This window comes from Argiope bruennichi, chromosome 10 (genome assembly GCF_947563725.1).
Source record: "Argiope bruennichi chromosome 10, qqArgBrue1.1, whole genome shotgun sequence".
NCBI classification, from domain to species: Eukaryota; Metazoa; Arthropoda; class Arachnida; order Araneae; family Araneidae; genus Argiope; species Argiope bruennichi.
The window spans coordinates 48,431,312-48,445,339 of NC_079160.1; the positions used below are offsets into that span (position 1 = coordinate 48,431,312).

At 27.0% G+C, this 14,028-nt stretch overlaps 1 protein-coding gene across 3 annotated transcripts in view; it reads left to right on the forward strand.

The window, feature by feature from the left end:
- Positions 1 to 14,028, forward strand: part of LOC129988822 (high affinity copper uptake protein 1-like) — a 43,526-nt gene that overhangs the window by 24,583 nt on the left and 4,915 nt on the right. For all 3 annotated transcript variants that reach the window (XM_056097091.1, XM_056097092.1, XM_056097093.1), the window contains exons 2-4: positions 8,718 to 9,032; positions 12,249 to 12,315; positions 13,492 to 13,660. In XM_056097091.1, the coding sequence (XP_055953066.1) occupies positions 8,742 to 9,032; positions 12,249 to 12,315; positions 13,492 to 13,660 (527 nt within the window). In that variant the 5' untranslated portion in view covers positions 8,718 to 8,741. The remainder of the gene's footprint in view (positions 1 to 8,717; positions 9,033 to 12,248; positions 12,316 to 13,491; positions 13,661 to 14,028) is intronic.

A 14,028-nucleotide genomic window follows, 5' to 3' on the forward strand; every position in this document is an offset into this window, starting at 1 on the left:
ATGGTTACGCCATATTGATATTTCTACATTCCACTTTATTAAGCAACTGACAAAGCTATAAATCCAACTTTTATGATTTTGAAATTGCAAATATGGAGTTTAGACGTTGAAGTGAAATTTAGTTGTTTGGAATTTTTGAATCTTGAATATTTATATAATTTATTGGCACAATGAATAAAATCAGAACTAAGAAATTCTCCAATGAAACTCTGTAAGGTTTTAAAATGCTTGAAATGTATTTTTTGAATGGCATGTTAATTAATTCGTTATCGCACATTTTAGCGATTAATAATGTTGACTAAGAATGAAAAATAATTCATTTATGTCTGCATTTAAATAATCATTTTAAAAAGAAAAAAAAGGAAAAAAGAAATCAAATGGTAAAATTATTATTCCGATAGCTTCACGTAATGTAATTTGTTATCCAAACAAAATAATTCGTGTTTCGTATGGCGTGGAAATTTTTAAAAAAATGAGAGTTTGGCTTACATGGCAGCTTTCGTCTGAACATGATTCAAAATTACGGGCAATAAGGTATAACACACTAGTCTACATCTTTTCTTTAACAAAACATTCATATGACAACTATTTGGATTAATTTTCTTCTTTATTAATAAATGTTTAATGTTCTTAAAAGTACATGGTTATTTAACTTTCGATCGATTTCAATGTTTTTTTACTTTCCCTTATACGTAGTACAGAGAAAATAATCGTCAAAAAATTCGAAATCGAGATTTTGACGCATCTTCGTTTTGGATCTCCTTGAATTTGAAAAACACATTTTAAAAAAAATGTCCGTCTGTCTTTGTCGAAGTTAACTCAAAAACGCTTTGATCTAGATGGTTGAAATTTGGTATACTGTCTTTATACCGAATTTGCAGGTTTCTATAAAATTTTGAGTAAAATGTGTTCAGAGGAAAGCCGGCTGTTCGAATATAAATGAACACGGTGATTACAAACCGAAGAGAGCTAGATAGATAAAATTCGGTACACAAATTTAACATCTATACTGTAGACACTTATCAAATTAAGTTGACTGTCTGTCGGTCTGTACTTTCAGAAACTTGCAAACGTGATAATTCAAAAATTCAATGACTTAAGTGTTTGAAATTTGGTATAGGATTTTGGGACTACAGATGTAGTTTTGTGTGAAATTTTTGTTTAAATCGGTTGAAAAAAACGTGTCTAAAATACAAATTGGATTTTCGGATTCTATTGATCACATGCCGGAGATTAGTCCCTAAAAAACGCAAGGATCACTCGGTAGATTCAGTAAAAATGCTAATTTCACACCAAAGCTTGATATTTCTTAACTGTTGTACGCCAATGCCATGCAAGGCGTTCTCTAGGATAACACTTTTATTAGAGAGTATACGATTAAGTTTTGGGGCGATCACTCCTGCTGTTTTAACTAGCTGTTTTATTTCATTTGATCATTAGATTTCAGTGATATGTTGCTTCGATATTCAGTCAGTGCGTAAAACTACTTTACAAGGAAAATTTTACTGAATAAACAACGAAACTATCAATCCTTCCGGTTATCACAACTAATAATGAAAGTGGTTGTTAAAGAATTTATCTTTAGCCAGTAGGATCGTTATCATTAACACGTTCACTGTCACCCTTTAAACTCATATAACTCGCATCATTTCCGTGAACGTGACCAGTATAACTTTCACGTTGCATACCAGTTGTGCTGTTTTCATTATTAGTGAATGGTCCACTTTGGAAGCAAGTCACGTACAGTTTACATAACAATTGCTCATAACAGTTGCAACAATTAGAATACTTGGGATATAACCCGTTGTGAATGTAATTTGTATATCGGAAATTATTGCTTGTGGATTATTATTTCGTTGGTATTTTGGTACTTTTATCCCCAATTCAACCACTGCCAAATGAGTAATCGCTGTGGGTTTAATTATGGAAATTGATGATTATATCTTCCAAAACTATTATTTCCCCCCAAAAAAAGGTTACATTTTTAGTGAAAGAAAAACTTTAATTTCTGTTTATTTTTTTAAAAAATGTATTTTTAAAATTTAATTTGATGTTCGATTTGTAAAATGTTTTTACTTTAAAATGAAATTTAAACTAATTTCACTCTCAATTTTAATCGTCTGCTCTTGCCAGTGTTTAAATAAATACATAAAAATTACTCTTTTTTTTCTTTTTTTACTTTAGTTTCGAAATAATAGTCCTTTTATTTTCTGCTTTTATTTCGCAATATCTGTAATCTGTTTGCTAAAAGTAGCTAGTTATTTTATAAGTTATTAACTGATATACTTAAAAGTCTTGCCAAATTAAACTTTTTTTTATTAATGTAAAATTAACAATATAATTAATTGTCCCAAATTTTTCATTCAAAACTTGTTTATGCTTCAATATTTGTGAACAAAATTTAATATTTAGAACATAAGAATATAATAAATCTTTATAGTAAAGGTTAAAGTTATCAGTTATTAAATTAACTATTGAAGTTTGTTTTGCAAATTTCGCATGCGAGAGAATAAATATATATTTAATAAAAAACTCGACGGAATGCATCTGTAAACAAGTGTCATATATAATGTAAACAATGTAAATTGTAAAATTGTGTGTAATAAATTCTTTTCATGATGTAAAAAATTCTTTGACTTATAAATATTATGGTGCACAAAATATTTGCATCGTCAGAAATTTTATTTTTAATTGAAATGAGAAAATATATTACATCAAAGAATTTTTATATCCCAGTTTCTATAATTTAACTGTCTATCGTTTTTTTAACCATAGATAACTAATTTTTCCTATGAGTTTTAATAGTTTTTAAAGAATGATATGAAATTTAATTAAACATTGCGTCTGCATTTTTAGTAAATGTTAAAACAGGGAATATGAAAGCTTCCATTTTCAACATTGAATTTTTATATTTATTGACCATGAAAAGCAAGCATCCGACTTGCAACCTAAATTTTAAAGTAACTTCGGAATAATTTTGAAGTGAAAAAACGTTTTTTAATATTAATAAGATAAAATAAATTTTATTTAAATATCTCCCAGGACACCTTCAACGCCGCCATGTTGTTCTGCTCATTTTCAATGGAAACATACTTTTTATTTTATGAAAAGTTAATTAAATTAATTATCGCTAAAACCTTCTCTATAACTTTATTCTTCATAATATTTTTGAGAAGAATTGGCAGAAAATTTGTTCATAAGTTGGAATTTCTATCAAGTAAAAAAAAAAAAAAGTTTTTTATTTTATTTATATATTTAGTAATTATTAATCTAAGTAGCATTGAAGTAATTTTTTTTCTCTCCTCTAAATCTTATCTGAAAGTAACAAGGGATTGCAATTTATAATTTCTCTTTCAATCTCTAATGCTTAACATGATTTCAAAATGAAACGGTTTTTCTTAAATATGCATTTAAGAAAGATGTAAGAATGCATATTATATTTAAAAATGTAAGTAAATGTAAGAATGTATATTGCATTTAAAAATGTAAGAATGAATTATTGCATTTAAAAATGTAAGAATGAATTATTGCATTTAAAAATGTAAGAATGTATATTGCATTTAAAAATGTAAGAATGAATTATTGCATTTAAAAATGTAAGAATGTATATTGCATTTAAAAATGTAAGAATGTATATTGCATTTAAAAATGTAAGAATGTATATTGCATTTAAAAATGTAAGAATGTATATTGCATTTAAAAATGTAAGACTGCATATTGCATTTAAAAATGTAAGACTGCATATTGCATTTAAAAATGTAAGACTGCATATTGCATTTAAAAATGTAAGACTGCATATTGCATTTAAAAATGTAAGACTGCATATTGCATTTAAAAATGTAAGAATGCATATTACATTTAAAAATGTAAGAATGCATATTACATTTAAAAATGTAAGAATGCATATTATATTTAAAAATGTAAGAATGCTTTTAAACTACTTTTCTTATTCATTTCATTCTACTACTATTTCCATGAAGAAAAAAAAATCAGTAGATTCTCCCCCCCTTCAAGTCTACATATCCGAAACTACATATACATTATGATAAGAAGATTAAATTCTGGAAAGACAAAATAAGGAGAATTTGTAACCTCATTCCTTTGGAAAAAACCTGTTCTGCATTGCTGATGTCCATTTAACTAAAAGAAATGTTATTTCAATGGTCATTTATCTGTATTAGCGAAAATTTCCTGTTCAAAAAATGGCTACCCACTTTTTCTGTTTCTGGCCGTCCCACGCTGTGCTGGGCTGTGGAATGTTTCCTATTATTTGATATAAAACTGCTGTTTATATTTTGAATATAAAAGAAAACAAAATTGCTTGATTTTCAGTATAATTGAATACTTGAATTGAAAATATTTTCAATTTCAGATTAATTTAAGTTATTGTGACCAAATGGTATTTTAAATAAGACGAATGTTTTTAAATTCTTTATATGTAATTATTGTGTTATGCTGATATGGAGATGGTGCTGTATCACGTATTAATCATTATCATTATTATTATTATTTTACTTTCTCGCTCATAACATTCTATTTTTATTTTAAAAAAAAGGTCTCCATTAGAGGAGTTCATACACACAATAAACAAAACTTCAACCGTGTCATTTTAATTATCTTAATGTAGGATAATTTGAGAATCATGGACATGATGTTATAAAAATAAAATATTTAGTTTTTCCTTAAATTTTTAAATTCGGGCAAAAATATTTTCATTCTTTTTTTTTTAATTAGTTTTATTTTTCTGAACAAATACAATTTTTGCATTTATTTAAGGTTTGGCTTTTCCTTTTATTTTGACAATTTTTTAAAACATTTTTTTTTCTCCGATATCGTAATTTTGCTGTTTTGAATAAACATTTCACCAATGTTTTTGTTGTATTGTCTTAAATAATTTTTATTTTCGGGTATTTTCTCATTTATTTTTGTACTCTTTTGACTTGAAAGCATTTTGTATGAAACTGTAATTGTTTACTCTTTCGATTTGCTGAAATAAAAATATTCAATGCTAGTGGTTTCCAGTTTTTTTCCGCTTATAGATATCTTTCTGAATTCAAATTTTTTAAAAGGAAAAGGAAGCATTTTGTTTATTTTGTAAAATAATCAATTTTTATAGAAGTTTTGCAAAATAAATAGAATATTTTAAATGGCATAAAAATTTATTGGGAAAATTTTAACAATAATCAACAGAATGGATGAACTTGTGGCTCACTATTCATTTTATCAAATCATCGAACTGAACGGGATAGGATACAGCTATCCTCATTTCCTTTTCCATATCGTAATGTAAATAATCCGGAACTTCAACGTCACACAAATAAGAAATGGCAAATATTATCAAAATTCTCTGAACTTACAGCTCTTGGGAGTGAACATTCGTCTTTTATTGATAAAAAAAATGCAATTAATGGGTAATTATATTTTTTTAACTAATTAATTATATTACAGAAGAATTTGAATAGGTTATGAACCACTAGTAGCTACCAACATATGGTTTTCTGTTTCCAATCTTTGATATTAAAAGTTTTGCCACTGAAAAACAATGGCGATTCGAGAATTAAACAAGGTATTATTTGAATTATTTCAGCCATTTCCATTTTGATACGAACCAGTGGCGAATTTGGGTATTTTGCGACCCTAATCAGTATGCATTATAAAGTCCCTTATTTATTAATGTAATCAATTTAGTAACACATTTCAATGCATTTTTTTTTTAAATTTTAGTAACTTTAAAAAATTATTTATTTACTAAGGCATTCATGTACGGACATGATTTCATTTATAAAGTATTATAGTAATTAAATGAATGTGAGACAGACATTAACCTAGTAAATACTTTTGACAAAGTATTATTAACCCTAGCGTTTTTGTAATTCATAGAATTTATATTTTTTCAAATTTATTTTTCAACTTGACTAAGAGCAATTTTTTAAATGAACTGCCTGTTACCCCTTCTCAGCCCGTTTGCCTTACCGGAAATCTACTGCTAATACGAACACAAAGCGGGACTTGTGCATAGTATTCATACCAGCTAGGATTGCAGGCACTATTTATGAAATTGGTTTAATAAAAATAAATGAAATTATGAAATATGACATTCTCGCTTTTGATTGATGACTGTAACCATGGCAACCCAATTATTCAGAATCGGATGCCTAATCAAGGTGGACGATATCATTTATGGTTGTGATTATATTTTTAATTTCCTATTTTACTTGGTATTCCTTGCAAAGTTAAGTCACAGAATGACAAATCGTCTTAAACTGAAATAAAAAAGAACCTATTTTTGAAATGTTATTTTCTGAACAAAGCTGCTGATGTAACACTTTTATGCTTCGATACCCTTTTATATATGGGATATAAAATTTTATATTCAAACGTCTAGCATTACTTTAAGTATGCTGTAAATTTAAAATTATTCAAACTTTATTGCATTTTAATACAATACATATTCAAAATAAATTGTTTAATTAAGCCATGTTACAATTCTATTATCAATTACTGCTTAATTGCTTTTAACAACAGTTGTATTGTATACATCTAAGAATCATCTCCCCCACTCCTTTAATGAACAGTTTTTCTGTAAAATATACTGAAGCAGGATGTTGAGAATTCATTTCAGTGTTGATAATTTTGCATTAAAACGAGAACACAACATAAATTGAATGATCAGCAAAAAGAAATGCTGCTTTGAATCTGCTTTTCTTTCTCGCAGTTTGTTGAAAGATAATGCTTCTTGTCTTTCATGCAGAACGTTTCATTATACGTTGCAATGAACAAGTTGAGAAACGAATCGTGTTTTACAGGTATATGGGTCATGGCTTTTGTAGTCTATTCTATTCTTCATAAGTGAAGATAAAAAAAATTTATGTTAAGAATTTTTTTATGTGTGATACAGAGCTCAATTTTATTCACTTCTTTCCATTTTGCATCGAAGACTGATGTAGAGACCGTATCTTGACAATTTTTCATCCATCTTCTCTAGCAGCCTTTATTTGAACCAAATGTAAATACATTATTAAAGGTAAAATATAAGTAAAAATTACCGAGTGATTGCTTTCAATTTTTATTTTTTAGTTACCAGTATGCTCAATTAGAGTCAAAACAGCAATTATTATAAAATTTGTGGGGTCGTTAAGGGATTAAGTAAAAAGTCCGAATTAGTGTAACAGTGGCTTATTTACATGTTACATTTCTCACAGTTTATATACATAGAATAATTTTAAGATACTTGTAAGAGCATGACAAAGTACATGACACCGCCCAGAGGCCCTCTCTCTGACGTCATCATAGTCAGTTATGGTTAGTATTACAAGATCGGCTACACATTTGAATTTACAAAGCGAGATATTTATATTTTGCTCAGTATCATTTGAAATCTGAATTATCAGATTCATAATTTGAGTTCCAAGAAAATATAGTCTTGATGTGAACGAATAACTTAAACAAACTGCTACGGTAAGCCATTATTTCAGTCAAGAAGTATTTCATTTTATTCCTTTTTTGTGTGTTTATTCTATAAATATAAACATGACTTCACTTTGTTTCGAAATGAAATTCCCAGTGTTGCAAAATTGTATTTTATACTTCGGTTGCTGAGTTTTTCTTTGGTTGAAGATGATGAACTTCTTTGCAATATTCGTCAACAGCGTTTTTTCTCTTTTGTAAATGATAAGATTTTTGTTAGTTGCTGTAATTTTTTTTTTCTTTCAAGTTTCAAAATGATTTTGAGATATTAATCATTCCAAGTACATTTCATCGGGCTTTGTCTTAATATTGTGTTGGAAACTCGCAATTTCAATCTTGAGAGTGTTTGTTTGTTTGTTTAATTTCTTCAACAGAAAATTAATAAAGTGACAGTGATAATCAAAATTTATTTTTTAAAAAGTTGTTTAAGTAAATCATGTACTCAAAACTAGTTGCCTTATTTAATTATTTTTTTAAAAAATATATAGCTTTAGTTTCTAGAAAAAAAAAAAAATGTTTCAAAGTTATACTTTTAAAATAAAAAGCATTTACTAGCTGAAATTTTAGCAATCGAAATTTTAATGAATCATTAATTGTTTATTATTTTTAATATATTAACTTTTAAAATTCTTCGGGCCGCGGTGGCCTGGTGGTGAGGTTTCGGTTTCGGAACTGGAGGGTTTCAGGTTCGAGACCCTATTCCACCGAAGAACCGTCGTGAAGCTGGTCTGGTACACGTCAAATCTGTCGGAGCCAAACGTCCTCCCGCTGGTGTGGCATGGAAGTTTGGAGAGGGAGGTTATAGCTCAGGTATCGTCCTCGTCATCTGACCGCAGTTCAAAATTACGACCAAAAATAGCCCTAGTGTTTCTTTAAAAATGGGAACGTTAATAAAACTAAACTAAGCCGTAAAATTCTTGAGGATTACATTTACTCTTGATGCAATTTTTGAATATTTTTTGAAAGGTGAAAACCAATTTTTCTTTCTTCTTTAAAAAAACAACAACGCGTGCATGGGTTTATTTTATTGTAAAACTTTTTTCGCATTTAATTTCATTTGTGTATGTTTCAAAATAAGACTTTTCAAACTCTAATAAAGTTATGCGGGTTCATAAGTAACTTATAATTACTAAAATATCATTTATATATCTTCAAAATTGGACTAAGTTAAATGGACTAAACTTTAAACTAAATATCATTACAGCTAGACATTTCATAATACCAATTTTAATGTTATCTTCCTTTTTCAGGTTTAGGTTTTAAAGAACTTTAACATGGGTGACCATTCACATCATCACCATCATATGGACCATTCACATCATATGATGGAAAACACGACCACCTCCACCGAATCTGTACTGGGCACCATCCCTACCGCAACAGCAGCTACTATCCTACAAGCAGTAATGACCACTATGATGTCACATGACGCACACCACCTTCACCGGTCGCCTGTGGAATCTCAGCATGCTGGACACAACTTTCATTCGGATCAGATGGCGGCAGATTCTTCTGGGGCTGATGTCCATGCTACACATTTAAGCGGTGGTGGAGATCATATGGCGGTATTAAATCTTTTAGGATTGCTTGAATGATAATTTAAGAATTATATATATATATATATATATATATATATATATATATATATATATATATATATATATATATATATATATATATATATATATATATATATATATATATATATATATATATATATATATATATATATATAATATGATATGATATTTTAAATCCTAGTTAATTTCCAAATTTTTATCTTAATTTAGCGCATATTAACGTCATTCTAAAATATTTTATTTCCCACCTTTTCACTTAATTAATTCCACACACGCTCTATACAACTGTTGACTTAAGTATTTTCTCACGCTCTGAGCGAAGGGATAAAAATCCCTCATGCTTGCAATTTTCTTTTAACCCTTTCGCTGTCCTCTCCTGTCCTCGAAAATTTCTGTTTTTCCTCTGTTTTTCGCCGCATTAGGACAAACAATAATAATAATTAAAAAAAAAAGTAAACATTTACAAAGCGTTTTAAACGTTAAAAAGTTTTAAAATGTAGAAGAACGCTTGAAGCGCGTTGCGGTAGCCTTGCAGAAGTTTCACTTGAATGCGACAGACGCGTGACGGACGACGAAGGGGTTAAATGTACCTCAGATTCCCTTTCCTTTGTCGGCACATGTCAAAATCTCATAGAAGATTCCCTTTGCTATGTCGACACGCGTCAGAATTTCATAGAAGATTCCTTTTCCTATGTCGACACGTGTCGGAATGTCGTAGTAAAATCACTGAAAAATTTATCTCTTTTACTCTTGTGTCCCGATGTAGACTGATGCATCTTATTGTCATCGTTTGTTTCTTGTATAAATTATGCCTCCGGGGATGAAATAAATCGAAGTTAAATTTCAAAAGTTTCTTTTATCCGGCCGCGCACGCACACGCACACACACACAATATTTCTTTGTAAATAGGATTTCATCGAAAAATTCCTATCATTTTTTACAGGATGCTTACGGTATAAGCTATAATTCCAAAATAAATCCCCCATAGCTATTGCCGAAAGACCAATCAAAATGTAGATACTTTACAAGTTCACATTTAATAAATAATAGATGTTACTGTGAGTTGTTAAAAATATACCAACGTGACAACGTTTGATTCTAAAATAAATCTTAGTGTTTTATGCCTGTTTTTTTAAGTCACTAAAAATATCATAATAATCTAAAAAAATATCATGATAAGCTAAAAGAAAAAAGAATAGAAAATGATAAATATAGATTTTAAAAACTTCTATCAGTGTATCCAAATGTGGAAATATTTTTTAACAAAAATCTGGATGTCAAAATAAAAAAATTAAAAGAGTAAGATGCAGAAAATAATAGGAGAAACTAATAGTATAAGGGAACACTGAATATCATAAAAAAACAATAAATTCCAAATATGCATTTTATTAGAATTAAAATACATTATAAACATGATTGAGATTTCAGTTTACCTAAAACTTAGAAAAACTTTTTGTCTGCTTTTGCTATTGTTGTTATAGCATCTAGAATTGTGATAATTTTCTTTTTAATATATATAAAATTATCGTAATTTTTTATATTTATTATTAGCCCCCTTTGACAACCTGTTGGATCGCGAGAATACTGATTGTTTTTAATTTAACTTAAACCTCTTATGTACAGCTTGATGACCCCATTCTCTCAACAAAAGAAAAAAAAAAGTTTAAAGAAGTTAAGTTCCTTAATATCGTAAAAAACAAACTTAAGTGTCTGGATAATCTATTTGAAATTGCAAGTTGTCTTTCGCGGTCTGATTGCTTATATAAACTCTTGAGATAATTAACAGAATTTTCCTTTCTTATCTTTCAACAATGGAAGAAAATCATGCTGTTAAATATTTCATAAAAGGATAAAAATAATTTGCTTTTCTTTAGAACAATTGCATTTGCATTTCTTTTTTTGGTAAATTGTAAATTTAAAAAAAAAGTGGAAAAAGGGGAAAGCAATTAAATTAATGTTTATTAATTTAAATATTTTTTAAATTTAATTTAAATATTGAATAACATTTTTTTAAACGTGAAAGATGTGTTAAAATTTAATTAATTATTAATCAATTAAAATTTTTAAACATTGCATTAAATAACAAATACTCATCTTCTTGAGTATGTGTATACCAAATTTGGCAGCTTTAGGTATAATGGTTTCTCTTATAGAACTCTGACGCACACGAACACATACTTTGATATAGTTTTCAGACAAATTTTACTAAGAATTATTCGTCTCGAATCGTTATCTTTTATGAGATCATCTGCCAATAAAAGCTTTTAAAGGCGTGTCTGATTTTGTGTTCATTTGCTTTGATCGTAAAAGTGGTTTCTAGTACGTAGCAATTTGTTTTGAAAATTCGTACAGCGAATGCTAAAATATCTTAATTTTTGTTTTGTTTTGTTTTATAGGAACATCTATATTTAATTCTTGAAGTAAGAGAAAAGTAATGAAAGCTCTTATGTGTATATGATTTCTAAATTTTATTTTTTATTGCACAGTTTGTAAGTCATTTGCTTTAAAGGCTAAATTTAGACTTTTTCCCCCCACCAAAATTTGTATCAATAATTATAGCTTAAATAATTATTTTATGGGTTTAAATATTTTTCTTCATATTCAAACATTTAATTTTATTATGCATAATAAATAAATTAACTAAAGGGTTCATTCTTTTCTCTTTCAATAAATTTTAGGATATTTAATTAAAATTCATTGCATAATAACTTTTATGATTTGATATTTGTATTAAACAACTTGTTATAATGCTATGTATAATTATAAGATTTTTTTATTATTTTTATACTTAGAATTAGATTAATTATATAAAGCATTTTATTAATAAAATTTAAATATTAAACTTTTTATGTATAATGCATATATTTAAATATCATTATGATTTTCTATGTACTTGCTGCATCTTAATTTCGAATTGCATGTACTATTGAACCAAGCCTTCATTTTTATTCTGAAAAAACTTACTTTTCTGAAGTCATTTACTATTACTAAAAAGTTACAAAAGAACTTTAGTAAGTTTTAACTTATTTAATTAATGTTAAGACATAATGATGATTAGTATTAAACAATAATGGATATTTTGATTGATTTGCTTTTGAATATGTATAGAATTTTATTCTTTTGAAAAAAATATGCTCATTTTTATTACTTCATTTATGAAATTTTGATCTTTTAATAAATTTTTTATTCTTTCCCTTTTAGATGTATTTCCACTTTGGAGTTGACTCAGTTATTTTATTTAAGGAATGGACTACTTCATCTACAGAAAGTAAGATTTTTAAATTTTATTAAAATATTTTTTTTTATTAATTAAAATTTTAAATATCATTTTTAACCCATTCACTGCCAGCGAAATTTATAAATGCTTAATTTTACAGCAGTTTCCTATGAGGTATCTTGTAAATGACAGTGAATGGTTTAAAACTAATAAATTTATTTAGATTTTTGTTTTTATTTATGGCAATTTAATTGTTTCCTTTTTTAGTTCTAGTAGCATACTGAAAACTTTCACAAAATGTTTGATTTTTTTTTTTGTAAAATTATGTAAAAATATTTGCTTATTAATTAAATCATATTTTGATGTTTAGTTAAAATTTATTAATGTAGCATTTTTTGTTACTATGAATGCATATGGATAAGTTGATATTCAATTTAAGTTTTCCAGTTCACTTCTCATTAGAAAATAACTGTTAAAAATTATAAATATTTTATTTTAACTTTTAAAGAAGTAAATTTTAGCTCTTGTAGCTTTCATTTGTCTTTTGTGAAATGCTTTTCTTTCAATAGCATAAAAACTCTATATAATAATTTTCTAGTACAAATAATGAAAGGCCGAGAAAAATTATGACAAGTATTAGTAAAGATACAAGACATTTGAAGAAGAGTAGGAAAGTTTGCTATAGAACCTTATTTGTCATTATTTAAAAAAGGAATTTATATTTAAAGTATTAACTACAGAAAATTAACTAAATTTTTTTTTGATAATCAAATTTTGTTTTTCTGAATATATTTTTAACAAGTTATTTGATTTGTGTTGTACATCATCAAAAATTTTGAATATTATAAATCTGCTAAGAATTCAAGTGTGAAATATTACAATTTTCTTTATGTATTAGAGTTTCAAAAGTGTGCTTATATGCCTTAATATAAAATATGTGTACATGTTAATATGTTAATAATTATATGAAAGTTCTTGATTAGTATTGCATCAAAACTGAGTGGAATTAATATGATCTATATTTAAATTATCTCATCCTTATTTATTATTTTACTATTTATTTCGTACATTTTGTTGCATAATTTTCCATTTTCAGTATGATTTCTTATCATTTGTAAGTACTTAAAACATATATAATTAAAATTAATGATGCCTGGAAATATATAAAATTTTCTTATAAATTGAAATTATTGAAAGAATTTTAATTTTCTTTTTATATTTTTATAGGTATAATTGGCTCTGTAATTGGTATTTTTATTTTGGCAATGATTTATGAAGGCATCAAATTCTTCAGGGAATATCTCTTCAAAAAATATTTTACCTCTTTGGAGTATTCTTCTGTATCAGTATTAGGTGATGATGGAAAGCCAGTGACTGAAGTTCATAAAGTTGCAAGGTATTTGCCTAAAATTGTAGAATCTCATTTTCTCCCATTCTTTCCATCTTTTTTTCTTTTCTTTGTATTGCCTGTTTATTGCCCATATTTCTTTTAATATTTGATTTTATTGTTAATATTGAAAAAAATATATGTTTTATTTATTTATTTTTTATTTTTATTTTGGGCCAGTTTCATGTTCACTTTCAAACTGTATTTCAAAATTAAGCAATACTGGCAACTTTGGATTAAATTTTCATAGGTTTTTATATATGCTGAACTTAAAAACAGATATATTAAAATCTTTTTGTTATTTTAACAAATATGCTTAAAATATATTGCAATGGTTTTTTAAGTGATACACTTAATAAGTTCGTAAGCTTTATAAA